This window comes from Otolemur garnettii, unplaced genomic scaffold, assembly GCF_000181295.1.
Source record: "Otolemur garnettii isolate 467f Iridium unplaced genomic scaffold, OtoGar3 scaffold00005, whole genome shotgun sequence".
Classification (NCBI taxonomy): Eukaryota; Metazoa; Chordata; class Mammalia; order Primates; family Galagidae; genus Otolemur; species Otolemur garnettii.
This window is the reverse complement of record NW_003852400.1, coordinates 34,171,944-34,193,617: the sequence shown is the minus strand read 5'-3', so window position 1 is coordinate 34,193,617 and position 21,674 is coordinate 34,171,944. Positions and strand designations below refer to the sequence as shown.

Genomic DNA, 21,674 nt, shown 5'->3' with positions numbered 1-21,674 from the left:
GCCTAGCTAACATAGTGAGACCTCATCTACAAAAAAATAAAACTAATCAGCTGGGTATTGTGGCAGGCACCTATAGTCCCAGTTATTCAGGAGAGTGAGACAGGAGGATTGCTTGAGCCCAGGAGTTGGAGGTTGCAGTGAGCTATGATAGCACCACTGCACTCCAGTCTTGGTGACAGAGTTAGATCCATCTCTTAAAAGGCAAACACACAAACAAACAAAAATAACAAAGACAGCATGACAGGATGTGAAACCTACATATAATGAGGATGGAATGTGTGCATCTGCGGGGTGCACAGGGTCAACTGCAGGATTGGGTAGACGCAATTTCTGTGTCCATGGGGGTCCTTACTGTACTCTCAACTTTGCTGTCACTTTGCAAAAGTGGCCATAGACGATACGTAAGTCAGTGGATATGGCTGCCCTCCATCCACTGAAATTTGAATTTCATATGACTTTCACTTGTCACAAAATAAGATTCATTTTTTCCCCAACCACTTGAAAATATAAAAACCATTCTTAGTTCCTGGGCTATACATAAACAGATGGACCAGATTTGGTGACCACTGCCCTAGGTCATTTTAACAGTAAGTTGATTTAATTAATACCAGTAATTAATCTGATCAATACTATTAAATAGATCTATTAAATAAATATAAAAAAACTTATCTAATTGCCTGTTTTGTATTTTGGGGGCACAGGAAAGATTTCTTAGAAAGATTATAAAGAATAATCAAATTATAAAAATGGTGAATTTTAAAACATTTTCAGTTCCTTCTCTCTCACTCGCTCTTTCCAAATAAAAGTAAAAAAGGATTTGATTTCCCTAGCTATTAACCATAGACCCGTAAACAGAATAACCTTTAGGAATTTCTATTTGCTTTGTATCCAATCTGCAAGCCTCTTGGAACTCCCATCAAGAACAATGACACACAGTTCCTATTTTCATTCTGATTCATTCTGGTTTCTTTCTTCCTTTTTTTTTTTTTTTTTTTTTGGCATTGACCTCCAGCCAAACACTACATTACCCTGGGAAATAAAAGGTAAAAGAGAAAGCAGCCCAAAGATGGTATTTGGCCTCATTTTATGAGGCCACTCAATCTTAATTTAGAGAAAGACAGAAGCGCTTTTTTCGTATGAGAAGCAGAGAACTGGGAAAAAGTACAGAGTTTTTCAGACAAGCCTGGTTTTGCAAGTTTACAGGTTACTAAGCTCTTGTTTCTACGCAGGTGGGGTTGTAGGTCGGGTGTGTGTGTCTATAAATCCACACCCATTTAACCAGAAATATCCAGAATACACTTCCACCAAGTTAACTGGCCGGTTCAGGTAAGCAAGCAAAGTTTCCACATTTAATCAGTTGTCGAGCTCTACTATATTATTACAAATGATTAGTTTTGCTGTTTAAAAGTAAAGCTTTCAGTAGAGGGTGGGGAAAATGACTTGTAGTTTTTTTTTTTTTTTTTTTTAACTGAACAGGATTTGTTTGGTTGTTTTCATAGTTTTAATCTATTTATATTAAATATCAGAGTTAATTTGCATCAACCGAAAGTGACTTCTTTAAAAATTATTCTACACCAATGAATCTTCCTTGTAGTCTTTTCAATTTTGTTGTATTTTAAAATGTAGACACTTTTAACATAACATCTAAGTAAATTACTTATATCAAATTACTTTTGAAAAGTAAGATACTAGTGTCAGAAAATGCTAGCTGGCCAGTATATGTAAAGCCTAATAATTTGACTGTGTGCCTCCCAAGCCCGCCATAAGCTGCTATAGAGATGTAATAGGGACAGAACTGTGTCATAGTCCTCTGTGTTCTTCCAACTTAACCTTGCAACTGGGACTTAAAGGACCCTCAGCAATTTCCACTCTGTTTTACTAAGGAAAGCGTTGTTTATCCCCAAACAATAATGTACACATTGTATTGTATTGTTTGTCATAAAACATATTCAAAATCTATTTTATAACTTATCAAACAATGTAAAAGAGAAAACCAAGATTTTTATTTTTCTTTTTAAGTAGAAACCACTTGACAGTAGTACACAAATACTTAAAATTTAAAAAGCGATGTAGTTACCTCTTTAAACGTGGCCACTTTAAAATAGTAAAATGTGAAAGTATACTTTCTTTTTTTAAAAGTAGATTCCACCTGTTAATGTTAAAAAACTAAGCAAACAACGACAACAACAAAACCAAACTCTATCATACTTGCTCCCGATCGACTTTTCATAGTTCTTTACAGATAAGATCCCTGAAAGAATCTTAATACAATTTGGGGCTCTCTTCTCCCAAAAAACAAACAAAAACTTTCAGGAGTTTCTGAGCTTTCCATCCCTCCTTCTCAGACCTTTTAGACACCCACGGAACTGAGGTGATGAGTCTGTTCTAGATGGCTGCTTCCCTTTCTCCACTGTGACCACAGAACTGGCTCAGACTGTCCTCTCCAGGTTGGCTCTGAGCTCCCGATTCAGCTGTCCCTACCCTCTCTTGTTGCAGTGTTTTAGTTATAAGATGATATTCGGGAGTGTTTTATGGTTTAATAAGTTATGGGAACTTAAACTGAAATTTTTATCAGGCACCATGGTTATTAATTAACAAGGGTTTTAAATGGCTGAATACAAAGAAAGTAGTAAATGGGTCTACTGAAGATTTAAGGGGGAAATAATTTTTAAAAGGCTAACCTGGAATGGCCGTCGTCAACCCTAGAGAAAGGCCAGAAGAGGTATACCACCAGGAAGGGAAAATTTTAGAATGGAAAAATATCTGGAGAAAACCAGAATATTTCTATCTGCTAAAAGTCACCTTTCCATTGCACTATAGAGGCCGGGAACAAACATGGTCTTAAGTTTCCTCACAGGGACATGAGCACTGCAGTGCAGCCTACAAGCAGGCTGTGTGTACTCTGATCCAGCTCACTTTCAACTACACTGCCCTATGCTCAGGATACCCAGAACGTGACTTTTCACCAACTGCCCACTTATTGAATTGATTATATCTTTAAAATAATGTATGAAGTTGAATTCTAGGTAGTTCCACCAGCCATGTAAAATCAAAGAACCAGCACAAGTTTGGTCCAACTCTTAGCAAATATCTTATAATGACAGCGTGAAATAACCCAACAGACCAGGGACTTCCAACCAGTGTGTGTGTAGTGAGAGGATCTTAGGTGTGCTGCAAAAATTTAAGTTAAATAATTTAAATAATTTAAGTAATTATTTAATCATTTTAATTATTAAAAATGTAAATTATTTAAATTATTTTTGAAATATAGTCAAAGATCAGTAAGTACAGTCTTTTTTTTACTTTTTTTTGATCAACATAATTTAAGTGTGCTATGGAAGTTTAAGTATAGGTTCAAGAGTGCAATGAGATAAAAAAGGTTGAAAAACACTGCTAAGAATTATTTTCTGTGTCATCCAGCTTCTTCTGAGAGCTTCTGTAGAAGATATGATTCTCCACTTGCCTCTGGATCTCTACCTCTTACTCATCACAGTTTCTTCCAACCTTGGCATTGCAATCAAAAAGGAAAAGAGACCTCCTCAGACCCTCTCAAGAGGTGCTGCAATCTCATTTTCTAAACTCAGTCACTTGGTTTGTTTTCAAAATAGAACTGTCTTCACTCATAGTCTAGTTAGAAAGCAAACTCAACTAACTGGAAGACTCTTGTTGTATAGAACCTCAAGACAGACTTTTTTTCCTAAAAGAAGGAAGCAGTTGATTTTAGGAAGTAAATCAAACCAACTGTCAAACAGTAACAATTTGCTGCATCTTTCCCAGAAATAGTGGAGAACTAGTTTTCTGTCTATAACTTTCATAACCAGAATCATAGAAAATAATGATTTTTTCCTGTGTCATATTGGTGTCCTAAAAGTAATTTAGGATTGCTCAAAATTTGTTCAAATTCCCAGGTCTCTATTTAATAAGGCAAGAAAATAGTTTGGAATGGTTTTATACCAGCCTACCCAGAAAATTATATCATATCCCAGTCCCTCAGAATTGGGCTAACCAATTTGCTACATTGACTTTGGAAGAAAGAGTCAGCATTTTTAGACACCATAATCTAGAACTGTCATTGGCTGCATGTTAGAAAACATTTTATTTGTATTATTTTACTCTGGCCTGAGAAACAAATATATTTTCATCTGTAAATAAACATTTTATAAAGAAAATAATTATCAAAATTTGTTCCTGTAGATCCAAATAACAGAAATAGGAACAGAATCATGCATCCCCACACGGTTATTCAAAATTAGCAGCATAACTACAAACTACTTGACCACTGTTTGGAATGGTGCAAACATATACAGGCCAATTACAGTATCATTTAAAATCTTATAACATTGACTTGGTTTCCAAGATCATTCATTTCTTGGCAGATGTATTGAGGGTCAGCCAAGTGTCCGTCAGTGTTTACCTAAGCTAATTAATGCTACTTCAGTTTAACAATCACTCAAACTATGTATCTAGGAAGTCCGTTTTTTGCCAAAGAAACAAATGTAAAGGGACAACTATTTTCCTAAATGTAATGTATCATATATCTCTCTGTATAAGCATAATGTTTATAAAACAATTAACTGAGCAGCCTTAAAAGTGCCAAAGGCTATAAACTAATCATTTCCCTTAAAGACCTTCCCAGGATTGAATTAAGTAGCATGCTACTATAAGGCATCAACATTCTGTGTGCTCTCTTTTAAATGTCATTTAAAACTTCTGGTGAAATTTTAAAACTATATATATTAAATATGTATGAGATATTTTAAACAACTTAGTGGGCCTTCTATTCAAATTATGTAGGAACTAATTTAATGGGAAAGTGACTGATAATAGTTGACAATCCAATTCTTAAGAATTGGTTTATATTTGGTTAAGCCTTTCACCATCTGTTGCTATGTAGGAAACAACTGAGAGAATGAAGCTCAGAATGAATGAGGATGAAAAGTAGGGATGAGAAGCAGGAAAACAGGTGCAATATCAACAGAGGGCCATGAGCAGAGGCCATGAGCAGAGAGCAGAGGGCAGTAGCAAACAGTTGAGAAGGCAGTAAGGGGAAAAGAGAAGATTAATTTAAAAAGTAAGATATAATTCAAGAAAACACATATGCATGCACGCACACACACTCATAGTGAAAAAAAAAAATCATAACTTTCTTTGAACAAAAAGAACGGCCTAACACCCAGTCCCATGCCTAACATATAGCAGATACTAAAAAATGCATATTAGATGAATGAATGAAATTTTAAAAGACAAGAAAGCATGGCCAGAGCTCAAGATAGAATTATGGTAATGAATAGAAGCCACAAAGGGAGTATAAACGCTGTACCAGCTTCAGCCTATTGTGATCATGAGCTGGTAGGGTGTATAAAAATAATTATAATGTAGGATGGCTCCTCTACAGGGCCATGAATAATTTTTTAAGAATAGAGATTATATTGTTTATCTTTGTTTTCACATTGCTTAGTAGAGGAAGATGTATAGAAGATATTCCTTTAGTGTTTGTGGAACTAAGTTGAATAGGAATTTTTCCTGCAGCTAAAGCCCCAACATTGAATGATATTTGCAACAGAAAAGGGAAAATTAAGCAGGGGGCTATTTTTACTTGCTCTTTCTAGAATAATTTTTATTTAATGCAAAAATGTGGTATGAAGATACAGCATGTACTCAAGCACACTTGGAGAAAGAATCTTTTAGGATTCTCACAGAGAGGAAGAATTCCAGCTTAAGTGGAATATAAACCAACAAAAGATGTCTTCCAATGTTAAGACTGTAAAGCAGGGAAGAATGAAACACAAATATAGACTAGCAAGGAGGAGAGGGAAAGGAGGGAGAGAGGAGGGGGAAAGGAGGGAGAGAGGAGGGGGAAAGGAGGGAGAGAGGAGGGGGAAAGGAGGGAGAGAGGAGGGGGAAAGGAGGGAGAGAAGAAGAATTAGGAGAGAGGGTGATTGGCAGAAAGGGAGTGCAATTGGCAGGATCTCACCTAATATGCACAATAAATTTAGAAATTTAAAAAAAAAATACATTTTAAAGCAGGCAAAACAATCCAACAATATTGCTGTTGTGAACATGAAACAATACAGCTACTTTGGGAAATGATGTATTAGTTCCTCAAAGTGTTAAATATACAGTTAACATTTGACTCAGCAATTCCACTTTGAGATATAGACCCAAGAGGAATGAAAACATACGCCCACTCAAAAACTGGATCAATTATGTTCATAGCAGCACTCTTCATAAAAAACAAAAGAGTGAAAATAATTAAATGTCTATCAACTGATAATGAATAAATAAAATGTGGTATATCGATACAACGGAATTATATTCAACCATAAAAAGTAATTCAATATTGATATTAATCGTGCCACAACATGAATGAACCTTGAAAAGTTTGTGATAAGAATTGGTTACAAAAGTCCACATATTACATGATTTTATTTATGTGAAATATCTCAAATCTATAGTGACAGAAAGTAGATTAGGAGTTTCTCAGTTCTAGGGGAGATGGAGAGATTGGGCAGGAGATGATAGCTAGAATTTCTTTTTGAGTTCATGAAAATGTCTAAAATTGACCGTAGTGACAGTTGCCCAACTCTGTGATACTAAAAAAATATGTACACTTTCAATGTGGGAGTTGTAATGGTATGTAAGTTATATTTCAGTAACATTGCTATCCCAAAACAAACGAGCAAAAATCATGGGATCACATAAATCTTGCTTCATAATTCTGCTTCATAATTCCTTGCTATTATATCCATAATATAATATCCATAATATCAAAGCCCAGAACTAATGTCTGACAACATTTGAAACATGTAAGAAAATCTGAATCCAAACTAGCCTCCAAATAGTTCTCTTTTTTTTCACATTAATTTAATGCTTCTCACACATCAATAGAAACATTTCCTGCAAGTACTCTGCACTATTTCTGGATGTTTTGTGCATTCTTGTTCTTAATTGTCTGATGCACATTTTCAAATACTCACATCACTTCTTGTAGTCTGGAGGGCTCTATCCCTACTCACTGATTTCTTTCTTGCTCTCCTGCACTCTTCTGGATGTTTCCAAATCGCATGTGTTTTATTATGTCTCTCAACCACGAAATTCCCACACCTGAATTTTTTCTATGTGAGAACTCAAAGCAAAATTTGGAATTTTCTTTTTTCCATAAATATACTGACTTAGAAAATGTCAGCATCACTGGGGAGTCAAGATACAAGGGCACTGTGGAGTAAAGTTTGAAGTAGTTCTGATAGTTTTACAAAGTTTGCAAAGATTAACTGTTATTTTTCTGAACATTTTGAAAGCCAGAGCTTTTGCATTGTCCAGAGATATCCTTTCAATCACCTCTAACAGCCAGGTGCAAGTAGCTCAATGGTTAGAATGCCGGCCCCATGTACTGGGGGTGGTGGGTTCAAAGCTGCCCTAGGCCTGCTAATCAGTCCCTTCTAATAGCATTTATTAATCACTTACTGTGGTCAAGGCCACGAGGTTTGAAACAGAATCCTATAACCTCACTACTATAATCTGAAAGGACACCACCTCTTCACATCCCGTTAAAATTGTATATCCTCTGCATCATTGGTCAGCCAACAGTAGGTGGCTCCATTAGTTATCTGCAGGTGGGTATCCACTTGTTAGATACCCATTTTAGAGCTCCTCTATAGTCATGCACTGATCTCTTTCTTTTATTTTAGGATGGGGAGATGATATCACTTGGGTACAAACTTATGAAGAAGGTCTCTTTCATGCTCAAAAAAGGTAAAGGCCTCCAGATTAATTTCCCTTTTATTTTTAGTGATCAACCTCTCAGGGGTTGATCTCTGCCAGTACCTTGATCTTCTTCTGCTCTGTTACTTTTTCCCATTGACTCTCTGGTAGACTCTGACATTTTTCCTTCACAATTACACCCAATCTATGTTTCTTTTTCTTTTTTATTGAAAACTTTTCTTTCTTTCTGACATGAGCTGGTAGCTGATCCACAGTTGAAAATTTCCAAGAGAATCAATTTTAAGTGTTCTCACCACAAAAACATAAGTATATGCGGTGATCCAGATGTTAGTCTAATCTAATCATTCCACAACATCTGTCTAAAGAGCATTGTATACCATAAAGATATATAATTTTTACTTATCACAAATAAATAAATACATGGATGCTACAGGAATTTTTTTATATGCTAAAGTGGTATTTTAAATCAGGGTGAAGGGAGGTATATTATGTAATAGTGTTAGAAGTTAATAGCCATCTGGGAAAAACAAATAAATTTGGACTCATATGTCACATTTATACCAAAATAAGTTGGAAAGATGTAATGATAAAAATAAAATCATTAAGGTACTAGAAAACACTATTGAAAAATGTTATGGCTTTAAATCTTGAGTAGGAGAGGGCAGGGATTAGGGTAGGGTGAGAGGGGTGCCTGGGATGCAGAAGTAAAGCTCACAATCGCTGCCACCCAGATGCTCCCATTGCCTGACCCCAGGCCTCCTGTCTGTTAGTTCTGCAGATGATCAAAAGGGGAAAAGAAGAAAAGGAGAAGAGAAAAGAAATGACTGATATTTTGATTACATGGAATTTTGCATAACCAAAAACATGCCATAATCAAAGGGAAAAGACACAAAACAAAATAAAGGGAAAACTGCAAACTATATCGCAAGGGTGAATTTCCCCGATGTGCAAAACATTCCTATAAATTAAAAAGAAAAAAAGTCAACAAGTCCATAGAAAAAAATGAACAAAAGATATGATAGTTCACAGAACAGGAAAATGAGTACCTCACCTATTGACTTTTTTTTTTTGCCATAGAAATTTGTTTTTTTAACTTCTTTTATTTTTATTTTTTTATTTATTTATTAAATCATAGCAGTGTACATTAATACTATCATGGGGTACAGTGTACTGTTTCTGTATACAATTTGAAATACTATCATCTAACTGGTTAACATAGCCTTCATGTCTTTTTCTTAGTTATTGTGTTAAGACATTTATATTCTACATTTAGAGAGATTCACATGTACCCTTATAGGATGAGCCATAGGCACAATCCCCCCAATCACCCTCACTCCACCCACCCTCTCCCCTCTTCTCTTAGCCCATATACATGGGCTAAAATTGGGTTATAGCTTTCCTATGAAAGCTATAAATTAGTTTCATAGTAGGGCTGAGTACATTGGATACTTTTTCTTCCATTCTTGAGATACTTTGCTAAGAAGAATATTTTCCAGCTCCATCCAGGTAAACATGAAGGAGGTAAAGTCTCCATCCTTCTTAATGGCTGCATAGTATTCCATGGTGTACATATACCACAATTTATTAATCCATTCGTGGATCAATAGGCTCTTGTGCTTCTTCCATGACCTAGAAATTATGAATTGGGCTGCAATGAACATTCTGATATAAATATCTTTATCGTAGTGTGGTTTTTGGTCTTCTGGATATATACCTAGTAGAGGAATTATAGGACCAAATGGCAGGTCTATTTTTAGTTCTCTAAGTGTTCTCCAGATGTCTTTCCAAAAGGAACATATTAGTTTGCAATCCCACCAGCAGTGTAGAAGCGTTCCCTTTTCTCCACAACCACGCCACCATCTGTGATTTTGGGATTTTGTGATATGGGCTAATCTTACTGATGTTAGATGATATCTCAAAGTAGTTTTGATTTGCATTTCTCTGATGATTAAGGATGGTGAGCATTTTTTCATATGTTTGTAGGCCATGCACCTGTCTTCTTCAAAGAAGTTTCTCTTCAAGTCCCTTGCCCTCCCTGAGAGGTGATCAGGTGTTCTCTTCTTGCTAATATGTTTGAGTTCTCTGTGGATTCTAGTTATTAAACCTTTGTCGGAGATATAACCTACAAAAATCTTCTCCCATTCTGAGGACTGTCTACTTGCTTTACTTACTGTGCTTTTGTGCAGAAGCTTTTTAATTTGATGAGGTCGCAGTAGTGTATTTTTGATGTTGCTTCAATTGAATAAAATTGCGGGAGGTTCTCTTCATAAAATCTTCGCCCAGGCTGATTTCTTCCAGTGTTTTCCCTACACTTTCTTCTATTATTTTTATAGTTTTGTGTCTTAAGTTTAAATCTTTAATCCAGTGAGAGTCAATCTTAATTAGTGGTGAAAGGTGTGGATCCAGTTTCAGTCTTCTGCAGGTCGCCAGCCAGTGTACCCAGCACCATTTGTTAAATAGGGAATCTTTTCCCCACTCAATATTTTTAATTGGCTTGTCAAAGATCATATAACAGTAAGTAGCTGGGTTCATCTGTTGGTTCTCTATTCTGTTCCCTACATCTACCTCTCTGTTTTTGTGCCAATACCATGCTGTTTGATCACTATGGATTTATAGTATAGTCTGATGTCTGGTAGCAAGATTCCTCCTGCTTTGTTTTTATTTCTGAGTAATGTCTTGGCTATTCGAAGTTTTTTCTGATTCCATATAAAATGAAGTATTTTTTCAAGATCTTTAAAGTATGACAGTGGAACTTTAATGGGGATTGCATTAAAATTATATATTTAATACGGATGCCTTTGGGTAGTATGGACATTTTAACAATGTTGATTCTTCCCAGCCATGAGCATGGTATGTTTTTCCATTTGTTAACATTCTCAGCTATTTCTTTTCTTAGAATTTCGTAGTTCTCTTTATAAAGGCCTTTCACATCCTTTGTTTGGTAGACTACCATATATTTCATCTTCCTTGACACTACTGTAAATGGAATAGAGTTCTTGACTATTTTTTCAGCTTGACTGTTATTGGTATATATAAAGGCTACCAATTTATGAGTGTTGATTTTGTAACCTGAGACACTGCTGTATTCCTTGATCACTTCTAAGAGTTTTGTAGTAGAATCTCTGGTATTTTCCAGGTATACAATCATATCATCTGTAAAGAGTGAAAGTTTAATCTCTTCTGATCCTATATGGATACCTTGATTGTCCTTTCTTCCCTATTTGCAATGGTTAAAACTTCCATTACAATGTTAAAGAGCAATGGAGACAATGGGCAACCTCGCCTGGTTCCTGATCTGAGTGGACATGATTTCAATTTAACTCCATTCAGTATGATATTGGCTGTGGGTTTGCTGTAGATGGCCTCTATCAATTTGAGAACACAATTTTCTTAAGTGTTCTGATAATGAAAGGATGCTGGATATTATCAAAAGCTTTTTCTGCATCAATTGAGAGAATTATATGGTCTTTGTTTTTTAGTTTGTTGATGTGATGAATTACGTTTATAAATTTACGTATGTTGAACCAACCTTGAGATCCTGGGATAAAACCCACTTGGTCATGGTGTATGATTTGTTTGATGTGTTGCTGGATTCTGTTTGTTAGTATCTTGTTGAATATTTTTGCATCAATATTCATTAGTGATATTGGTCTATAATTTTCTTTCTTTCTTGGGTCTTTTCCTGGTTTGGGGATCAAGGTGATGTTAGCTTCACAGAATGTGTTGGGTAGTATTCCATCTTTTTCTATATTTTGGAAAAGGTTAACTACTATAGGTACTAGTTCCTCTTTAAAGGTTTGGTCGAATTCTGACATGAAGCCATCTGGTCCTGGGCTTTTCTTTGTAGGGAGATTTTGTATAGTTGATGCTATTTCAGAACTTGATATAAGGCCTGTTCAACATTTCCACTTGATTCTGGCTAACTCTTGAAAGGTGGCAAGCTTCCAAGTATTGGTCAATTTCCTTCAGATTTTTATATTTCTGAGAATAAGGTTTCTTGTAATATTCATTAAGGATTATTTGAATTTCTAAGAGGTCTGTTGTTATTTCATCTTTACTGTTTCTGATTGACAAGATTAGAGATTTTACTCCTTTTTTCTTGGTTAGGCTGGCCAAAGGTTTATCTATCTTATTGACCTTTTCAAAAAAACAGCTTTTTGATTTATTGATCTGTTGTATAATCCTTTTGTTTTCAATTTCATCTAATTCTGCTCAAATTTTGGTTATTTCTTTTCTTCTTCTGGGTTTCAGATTGGAGTGTTTGTCCTTTTCCAGTTGCTTGAGATGTTCCATTAAGTTGTTAACTTCCTCTTTGTTTTCTTGAGGAAGGCTTGCAGTGCTATAAATTTCCCCCTTAGGACTGCCTTTGTGGTATCCCAGAGGTTTTGGTAACTCATGTTTTCATTATCATTTTGTTCCAAAAATTTGGTAAATTCCTTCTTGATCTCATCTGTGACCCACCTATCATTCAGCATAAGGTTATTTAGCTTCCTTTTTTTTGTATGCATCTGCAGATTCCTGTTGTTACTGAGTTCAACTTTTGTTCCGTGATGGTCTGAGAAGATGCAAGGAATAATTTCTATTCTTTTAAATTTGCTGAGGTTAGACTTGTGACATAAAATGCAGTCGATTTTAGAGTATGTTCTGTGGGCTGATGAGAAAAATGTGTATTCAGTTTTGTTAGAATGAAATGTTCTGTAGATGCCCGTTAAATCCAAATCCTAAATGGTTAAGTTTAAATCTAAAATTTCTTTGCTAAGCTTCTTGTAGGAGGATCTATCCTACACTGCCAAAAGAGTATTAAAATCTCCAACTATGATGGAGCTGGGAGAAATCATGTGGCTCATGTCTATTAGAGTATCTCTTATAAATTGAGGTGGATTCTGGTTAGGTGCATAAATATTGATGATTGAAATCTCATTGTATTACCTGTAACAAATATAAAGTGTCCATCTTTATCCTTGTTTACTTTTGTTGGTTTAAAACCTATTGTATCTGTGAATAAAATTGCAACACCTGCTTTTTTCTGCTTTCCATTTGCCTGGAATATAGATGACCATCCCTTCATCTTGAGTCTATATTTGTCTTTTAGGGTAAGATGGGATTCTTGTATGCAGCAGATATCTGACCTGAGTTTTTGTATCCAGTCAGCCAGCCTGTGCCTCTTTAGAGAGCAATTAAAGCCATTCACATTGATTGAGAATATTGATAAACCTGGTATAATTTTGGATATTGAGTTTTTCGAAAGTCCAATGGACATCTTTAATCCTTTCACCACTGTGGAAGTTGGAATTTGATCAAAATTTTCTGTGTGAGTTTACCTATGTGGTGGAGGATTGTGCTGGTCATTATGGAGGATTGGTCTGAGAATAGCCTGGAGGACTGGTTTAGTTATAGCAAATTTCTTCAATATGTGAATGTCATTAAAGTATTTAATTTCTCCATCATAAATGAAACTCAGTTTAGCTGGATACAGGATCCTGGGTTGAAAGTTATTTTGTTTTAGCAGGTTAAAAGTCAATAACCACCCTCTTCTAGCCTGCAAGGTTTCAGCAGAGAGATCTGCAGTCATTCTAATATTCTTCTCCTTGTAGGTTATGGTTTTCTTACATCTAGCTGCTTTCAGAATTTTCTCTTTCATATTAACTTTAGTGAAGTTAATTATGATGTGCCTGGGGGATGTCTTGTTCAGGTTGAGGCATGCTGGGGTTCTGAAACTGTCTGCTATCTGAATTTCAGGATCTCTTTGCATGTCTGGAAAGTCCTTTTTCATACTTTCATGAAGTAGAGCCTCTGTGCTTTGTGAAGCTACTTCATCACCTTCAGGGATTCCTATAAGATGAATATTAGTTTTCTTCAAATTATCCCAGAGCTCTCTGAGAAAGTGATCCATTTTTGCTCTCCATTTCTCTTCATTTTTGCATGCTTGGGCACATTGAGAAGCTTTGTCTTCAATGTCAGAGATCCTTTCTTCTGCCTGCTCCATTCTGTTACCAAGGGATTCTACCATATTTTTCAGATCTTTGAAGGCTGCAACCTCTTGCCTCAGTGTTTCAAAACCTTTGGTCATTTTATCTTTGAAATTGTTGAATTTTTAAGACATCTTTTGCATAATTTTTTGAGATATCTTTTGAATAATTTCTTGAAATTCTAATTCCCTCCTTTCTTCCATTCTGTTAATCTTATTTGCTATCCAAATTCTGAACTCAATTTCTGACATCTCAGTCATCTGTTTATGGATGGGATCTTCAATTGCATCTGCCCCATCCTTCCTTGGGGAGTTGATCTACTCTGGTTATTCAAATTGCCAAAGTTTTTCTGCTGATTCCGCCCCATGCTGAATTTACACCATGTGCAGACCGTACCAAAACCGTTCAGTCAGTGGCCTCCATCAGAGAAGATGTCGGCTTTCTCTGGTTGCTCAAAGAGGCAGAGCATGTCTGTCTGGAAGAGCTTCAGGGATGTGAGTCTTGTTGTTCCTTGTGTCTGTTGCTCTTCAACTCAGGGTAAAGCCATTCTAGTATAATTCCCTCTCAACTGACCGTCCTCTTGTAGTTCTTGGGTGGCTGGCCAGGAATGCCGGGAGCATACAGCTCTGGCAGTTCTGGGCCCTCCTGCCACCCATGGGACATGTGCACCTCTATCAAGCAGTTCTAGGCCCACCTGGGGCAGGGGACTCCTTCACCACCACCTGCAGGGTGTGCGTGTCTCTAGCAAGCAATTCTGGGCCCACCCAGAGTGGGGGACTCCTTTGCAGCCGCCCACAAGATGCACGTGGCTCTAACAGGTAGTTATGGGCCTGCCCGGAGCAGTGGACTCCTCCACCACCACCCTTGGGGCGCACGTGGCTCTAGCAAGCAGTTCTGGGGCCTCCCATGTAGGTGGGGACTCCTCCACCACTGCCTGTGGAATGCACACAGGTCTAGCAGATCTCTGGCTGCAGTACCGGGACTGGGCACTTGTTCTCGCGGGGGTAGGGGACGCTGCTCTTGTGCTCTCCCTCACTGTCTCTGTAGACAAGGGGGGAAGGGTGGACTGGAAATTCAAAATGGCAGTGAAAACGTTTGTTCATTTTTTCTGCCAAGCGTGAGAGTGTTTAAAATCTCAGCAGGGTCCCTCTAGGGTAGTAGACCCCCACTTCCTGTGGTTCTCACACATGGGCTGAGATAATAGGTCCTCAGTTCACCGCTCACCTGTAGAAAACTTACAGGAACAGACGAAGATAAAACAAAGAGAAAACCACAACTTTCTTTGGGGAGGAGATGGACACTTTTCCTTTGGGATGTACCTGTAAATTGCTTTCTTGGAGTCTCAACTTGCCTCAGATGTCACTGCAGATGTCACTCTTCTCTTTTTGCTAGGCTCCCAATCTTCAACTTTATTGGGTATTTTCCGGACATTATCCTTCCCTCTGGATGGGAGCTTCTGTTGGAGGCTGGTGCCTGTGGGCCATCTTGCCCCTCCCCACATATTGACTTCTTATAAGAAAGTAAAACCGTATTAATTGCCTTCTTTTGCTACTAGATTAAAACATTTTAACCAGTTTTAGAGAGGAAACTGTTACTGCTTACATCACCAGAGAGAATATAAATTGGTACAGTTTCTATGGAGAGTATACATCAAAAGTACAAATGTACTCACTCTTTGACCCAGAAATTTACTTCTGGAAATTTATTCATAAATATACTTACCCATTTGCAAAATTATTCATAAAGAAAAGCATATTTCCTAAATAAACATTTGTGCAAATACAAATGTTTAGAAATAATCTAAACATAAGAGACTGGAGACAATTTAAATAACCCATCTTTGAGGGGACTAATTAGATAAATTAAAATATATCCATGTAATAGAATTTTATACAGAAGAACACTAGAATGCTAAGATATATGTTATATGAAAAAAAATGCAAATACCTATGTGCTTCTATTTGTGCTTTTTTCTTTTTTAAAAGGCAATACAGGCCAGGCACAGTAGCTCATGCCTATATTCCTAATACCATGGGAGATTGAAGCAGGAGGAGGGCTTGAGCTCAGGAGTTCAAGATCAGCCTGAGCTAGAGAAAGACTCTACTCTACTAAAAATAGAAAAATAAGCTGGGCTCTGTGGCAGGTGCCTGTAGTCCCAGCCACTCAGGAGGCTGAGGCAGGAGGATCACTTGAACCCAGAAGTTTGGGGTTTCTGTGAGCTAGGCTGATGCTATAGCATTCCAACCTGGACAATAGAGTGAGACTCTGTCCCCTCAAAAAATACAGCACATATATACATATTCAGGTACATGACCTGAAAACTTCTGAAAGAAAACATAAAACACAGTAATATTGCTTACTTATGTAAGCAAGCAGTAGGAGGAAGAATTTTTATCTTTTTAAGTTTTATATTTTAAACCAGCTAAATTTGTAATTTATTTTAAAAGAAAACAAAATTAGTACTTTCAACAAGACTTAAAGTAAAAATCTCAGATTTATGAATCATGGCAAGGTAGTCTAGAGCAATATTATTCAACATACAGCCTGAAAACTGTGTCACCAAAAGTTTATTAGAAAAAAATAAATGTAAAAGTTCCACCCGTGGCCCACTAAATAAGAATCTCTGGAGGTAGGGTCTAGAAATCTGTAGCATAGCAAGCTTTTTTGTAATTCTTTTGTATGCTATAATGCAGTTAGATGAATAAAAATCAATTTTGTCTCCAGAGATGAAAGGGTATTGTGAATAAAATTCATTTCCAATGAATACTTTTTTTGTTTGTTTTTTTATAGAGACAGAGTCTCATTTTATCACCCTCGGTACAGTGCCGTGGCATCACACAGCTCACAGCAACCTCCAACTCCTGGGCTTAGGTGATTCTCTTGCCTCCGCCTCCCAAGTAGCTGGGACTACAGGCGCCCGCCACAACGCCTGGCCATTTTTTGGTTGCAGCCGTCATTGTTGTTTGGCGGGTCCGGGCTGGGGATTCGAACCCGCCACCTTAGGTGTACGTGGCTGGCGCCTTAGCCGGTTGAGCTATAGGCGCCGAGCCTCCAATGAATACTTGGTATAAGATTGCAAAAGAGTCAAAGATTTTTTTTTATTTAGTTGTTTCAAAAGTTTTCCTAAAAAGCTTTAATATTTGGCTATGTTCACATCCTTTCATTCTCGTGCCAACCTGCAATGTATAAGCAGCGTGAGAGTTGCCTATTGATATATATTTCAGGGTCATTTAGGCTTTAAATTTAATTCCACTGTATATTTTGGCTCAAAGTTAATAATTTAACTTAATTCCACACTTTCCTTTTTTTTAGTAACAAGCCACTGATGGTTATTCATCACTTGGAGGATTGTCAATATTGCCAAGGTAATTTTAGCTCCTGAGATTTTATTATATTTCCAGCATGAAGTAGAAAAAGCTGTTAAGAATAGTGAGAATAGTTAAAAAAAAAAAAAACCCATTAAAAAAAGACAACTGCCAGAGTGTCACCCTTTTACTCAAGTGTTAAAGACTACAATGATTGTTCATTTGAATATATTTTCATTGTTTATCCTTTAAAATTTGTTATCCTTCTTCTCACAAAAAGGGAGATGAGGTGAGTGGGAAAACTTGTTGAAAGAAATAGTTATTTTAACCAATGAGCCAGTGAGTTACATGAAAGTATAAAACTAGTGTCTCCACGAATAAAATTTCCCTTGGTATCTCCAGAAGAGACTATCCCTCAGTTTCCCAACAAGTGACAAAGTGGCAATAGACCGATGAACTATTAACCCCCAAGTTATAGATGCAAACAAATTAGAAACAGTAGCTTGATCTTTCAAACTAACTGGCATTTGGTTTTTTCCTACAGCACTAAAAAAAGTATTTGCCCAAAATGAAGAAATACAAGAAATGGCTCAGAATAATTTCGTCATGCTGAATCTCATGGTGCATAAACTCTACAATGTTTTCTTAATATTATAATTTAATAAAATATTTGAATCCCTGTTTTTCTGATTTTAAAACATAAGAGCTAAGTGTTGATTGCTATGTTGATATAGAAAGTTATATAGAATTGTAAAAGACTAAAATATACAATTTACTAAAAATCTAGTTCACATAAAATATTCTTGAAATTAACTATCAAAAAGAATCCATTCCAGTAACATTCATTTTTTTCTTCTTCTACTAGCATGAGACTACTGATAAGAATTTATCACCTGATGGGAAGTATGTGCCTAGAATCATGTTTGTGGGTATGTGTGTGTTCTCATTTCATAATATTTAAAAAAATATAGTAGAAATCTTAGCCTCTCTGCTTTGTTTTGAAATGCTAGTTCAAGCAGTATTTTTCTTAAATGGGAAGTCATTTCTAAACAAACCAATAATAGCACTTGTTAGCTCTATAATCGACATTCACTGTATCTATAATTTGAGAATTTTAAATATTTTTAAAAGTAGATTATGCTACTAAATCAATATTCCCCTGTACTTTTAGTATAATGCCCCAACCTGTATTGACAAGAGAACTAAGACACAGTGAAAGGAGAATTCAGGTTAATTCCTCATAATGTATGTAAACTAATTTTGCTTACAGATTTGCTTGAAATTGGTTTTAGACTAACAGGCAAAAAAGATTTTGAGAACATATTAACTAATACTTCCGTAAATTATTTTTTTCCCTTTCACAGACCCTTCTTTAACAGTTAGAGCTGACATAACTGGAAGATACTCTAATAGGTTGTATACATATGAGCCCCAAGATTTACCAGTATGTAAGTATTCATAAATTATTTTGAAAAGTGATCAAAGCTGATACCTGACTATTTAAATGGCCAAAGACTCCCCCAAGCACTGTTTCTCCATAAACAGTGCCTTCTACAAATTACAATCACCAGGGCTGGTCTTGATTCCTAAAAATGCAAACTCCCATCTCCCACCCAAATCAGAATTTCCTGGGCACTTCAGAATCTCTATTTTAACAGGGATGCCTAAAGGTTATATTGATTACCAAATTTAGAGGCCACTTAAAAGAATATATAGTACACATTCAAATTAAACAAACTTAAGAGAGTACATTCTCCAGGACAAAGGATTGCTTGTGATTTCTTCAAATGATAATAAAATCTTTTCATTTATTTTTTACAACACTCAATATCTACTATATTTAATAAGGCATAGTGCCTGTCAGATCCAGCAATTCTGATACAAAATGATCATATTACTCCTTCAAAACCCATCTGATAAAATTGTTTTAACATAGAGAATGTTGCTCAACTAGATATGAGTAGTCTACACCCTAAATTTATATGTATAGCTTTAGCGCAATACTCTTTTATGCCATCTTTTCAAAGCTATGCATTTAAATGGGCCAATTTCAGACTCTAGAGTTAAAAGATTATAATATTTCATACTTTCATTTACTAATAGCATAATATATTTACTCTTATTTCAGTGATTGAAAACATGAAGAAAGCACTAAGACTTATGCAGGCAGAGTTATAAGGGATGACAGAAAAATGCCTTTGCTTCTAAGAGGTCAAATGTTTTGAAGTAAACCTCTGGCTTGTTGACAAATACTAAATATGCAAGTTTATATATTTTATAACATTAGTATTTAGATTTTTAAATGTGTTTGTAATATTCTTATGAAGATAAAATGATATTTCAATAAAGTTGCTAACACCTGAGAATAAGCATGTTGTTTGATTTCTGCCTGTATCAGTGGCCAAGATGAGCCAAGAGCTACAGTGGTGGAGACAGGAGGACCTAAATGAGAGGTCTCTACCCTGGTTGTTTCTATTGCTCCCCTCTCACTCCACCACCTAATCTAATTTTAATTCTGACCCCTTCATTGTATCTAACCTGCTAGTATAGGTCATAAATGATCTTCATGTTACCAAACCAAGTTGCTCTATCTCAATCCACTTCTCATTTGAACTTTTAGTCACATATTTCACCATTAACCACCTCCTTCCTTTAAATTATGATAGATGTTTAAAACTTAATCATACTAAATTTAAAATACATTTGTAAATTTCAAGTATATGTTTTCTTTAACTTAATTATTAAGTAGATGTTTTAAAGCTTTAGAGCCATCCCCAAAAAAGAATTCCAAAATTGCATTAAAGGGTGGATTAGGCTCTGACATTGGTGCATAGCTTGCCAAGGGGAGTACTCCAAAGGTGACCATAGTGATGTTCAAAAATGAGGTATGTAGCATTTTGTCTAGAATTAATTCGTGAACTTAATTGTCTGACCTCATATATATAGAATTAATTCGTGAACTTAATTGTCTGACCTCATATATCTTTACTTCTATTACTTTTATCCTTATCAATGACCTGACATTGAATTCACAATTCTGTATGCATAAACATTTTTATAGACGAAATTTCAGTGCTTTCATTCATAGATATGTAATAGTCAAAAATGTTGTATATTCAAAAGAAATTGTAATACAGTTGGCAGATAAAGTACTGAGCACCTATGTAAATTTAAATTAGAGATAAACTCTTTGTTTAAAGGAAGTATGTCCCATGCAATGTTTAGGCTATACTTATACTAAAATATATGCCTTATCTATCTGAAATTTCAAATTTAACTGAGTGACATATATTTTTATTTGCTAACACTGGCAACCATAGTATAGAACTACTACACTAGATCCTCTTCTTCCTCTTCCTTATCTTCCTTCCCCCCTCCCTTTTTTTTGCCTAAAATAGCAATATTTCTTTTATATTTCAAATCAATCTATTTCTGAGAACAAAAACTCAATTACTTTATAGCACTTAATCTTTCCCAATGATTCAACACTGAATTGCTACTCTGTACCAAATACTATGTTTACTATTATAGATCCAAAGATGGATTGGGTAAAAATAAGGCAAATTTGTTCCTGAGGAATTTGCAGTCAAGTGGTAAGATGGATCACTGATGAGGAATAATGCATTAAACAATGTAATAGGAAGGCAGTAGGATTGCCAGGCTTCACTCAGGATGGAGCACTGGTGAATCAGGAGTGATATGAGAACGTATTTCGTCATGATGGAAGTCAATATGATGAAATAGAAAATAAGGTATACTGTAGAGGCTAAAGAAACTCTTCTTTATTGGTTTAACCCTAAAATATATAAGCATACAGAGTCTTCCTTGTAGGGTCTTTTATAATTTTAGGTTAGAATTATTAATTATAATTCCTATTATTAAGGAAGTTCACCAAGCTTTGGGTAAAATTCCTTTTTTGAACACATGAACATACACACATAAAGGTACATAGAGATTTACTTAAGAGTTACCAGTAGTACTTATTAAAATGTAATTATATGTAATCTTTCCCTACTGAGTAAAGAGAGATCAGCATTTTGTTTCTGCTTTTTAAATTTGTTTCTTGTGCAGTCTTTTTCACTAAATATAAAGCCCTTGGGAGCAAAAGACAAAAAAATTTCACCAGCACCCCCAACCCTTGCTCTTGTCCTTATACTCTCTTACTCTGTGTGTTAGAGTTTAGTATAGGCTGACATTCTTGAGGAGCTGCTGACAATAGCCCAGATTCTTCTACATCCCCCTACCTCACCCACTTTTACTGAACACAGTACCTGTGGGACACCACCAGGGGGTCGGGAATGTTCAGCAGTTTAGATATAGATCTATGGGTCTTGTGTTGGAAGAGACTCAAAGGTTGAAATCACTTAAGGTTTAAGATATAGATTAGCAGCATAGAATAGGGAAGTCAAAGTTTACCCCCAAGGCATTGTACCATTTCTTTTTTACTTTATAATCTTATGATAATCTCTTTTGTCTTTCTTTCCATTGTTTCCTCAATTCACTGATTTCTTTCTTTCTATCTGTAATTTTGCATGTTCCGTATGTCTTGTACTAATGGATTTTTCCTGGTTCAATAAAAGATCCTTGAGGTTTTTGTTCAGGGTAGCACTTCCTTGTTACCTGTTTGGCATGTGAAGTTGCTTGCTTCTCTGAGCCTCATTGGTTATTTCTTTGAAAA

At 35.9% G+C, this 21,674-nt stretch overlaps 1 protein-coding gene across 1 annotated transcript; it reads left to right on the top strand.

The window, feature by feature from the left end:
- The first annotated feature begins 1,286 nt into the window (after window positions 1–1,286).
- On the top strand, window positions 1,287–19,337 carry AGR3 (anterior gradient 3, protein disulphide isomerase family member). The gene is made up of 8 exons (XM_003782730.2): window positions 1,287–1,326; window positions 3,421–3,556; window positions 7,689–7,752; window positions 17,004–17,056; window positions 17,541–17,617; window positions 17,862–17,925; window positions 18,361–18,444; window positions 19,125–19,337. Exons 2-8 carry the CDS (start codon window positions 3,448–3,450, stop codon window positions 19,172–19,174), a joined length of 501 nt encoding a protein of 166 aa, XP_003782778.1. The 5' UTR covers window positions 1,287–1,326; window positions 3,421–3,447; the 3' UTR covers window positions 19,175–19,337.
- The last annotated feature ends 2,337 nt before the right edge of the window (window positions 19,338–21,674 follow it).

What these genes read in the sequence shown, in the direction of transcription:
- AGR3 (XM_003782730.2), top strand. Translation starts at nt 3,448, where the DNA reads ATGATTCTCCACTTGCCTCTGGATCTCTACCTCTTACTCATCACAGTT. An exon ending in GCCTAGAATCATGTTTGTGG is followed by an intron (nt 17,926 to 18,360) that starts GTATGTGTGTGT and finishes TCCCTTTCACAG; the next exon opens with ACCCTTCTTTAACAGTTAGA. An exon ending in GCCCCAAGATTTACCAGTAT is followed by an intron (nt 18,445 to 19,124) that starts GTAAGTATTCAT and finishes CTCTTATTTCAG; the next exon opens with TGATTGAAAACATGAAGAAA.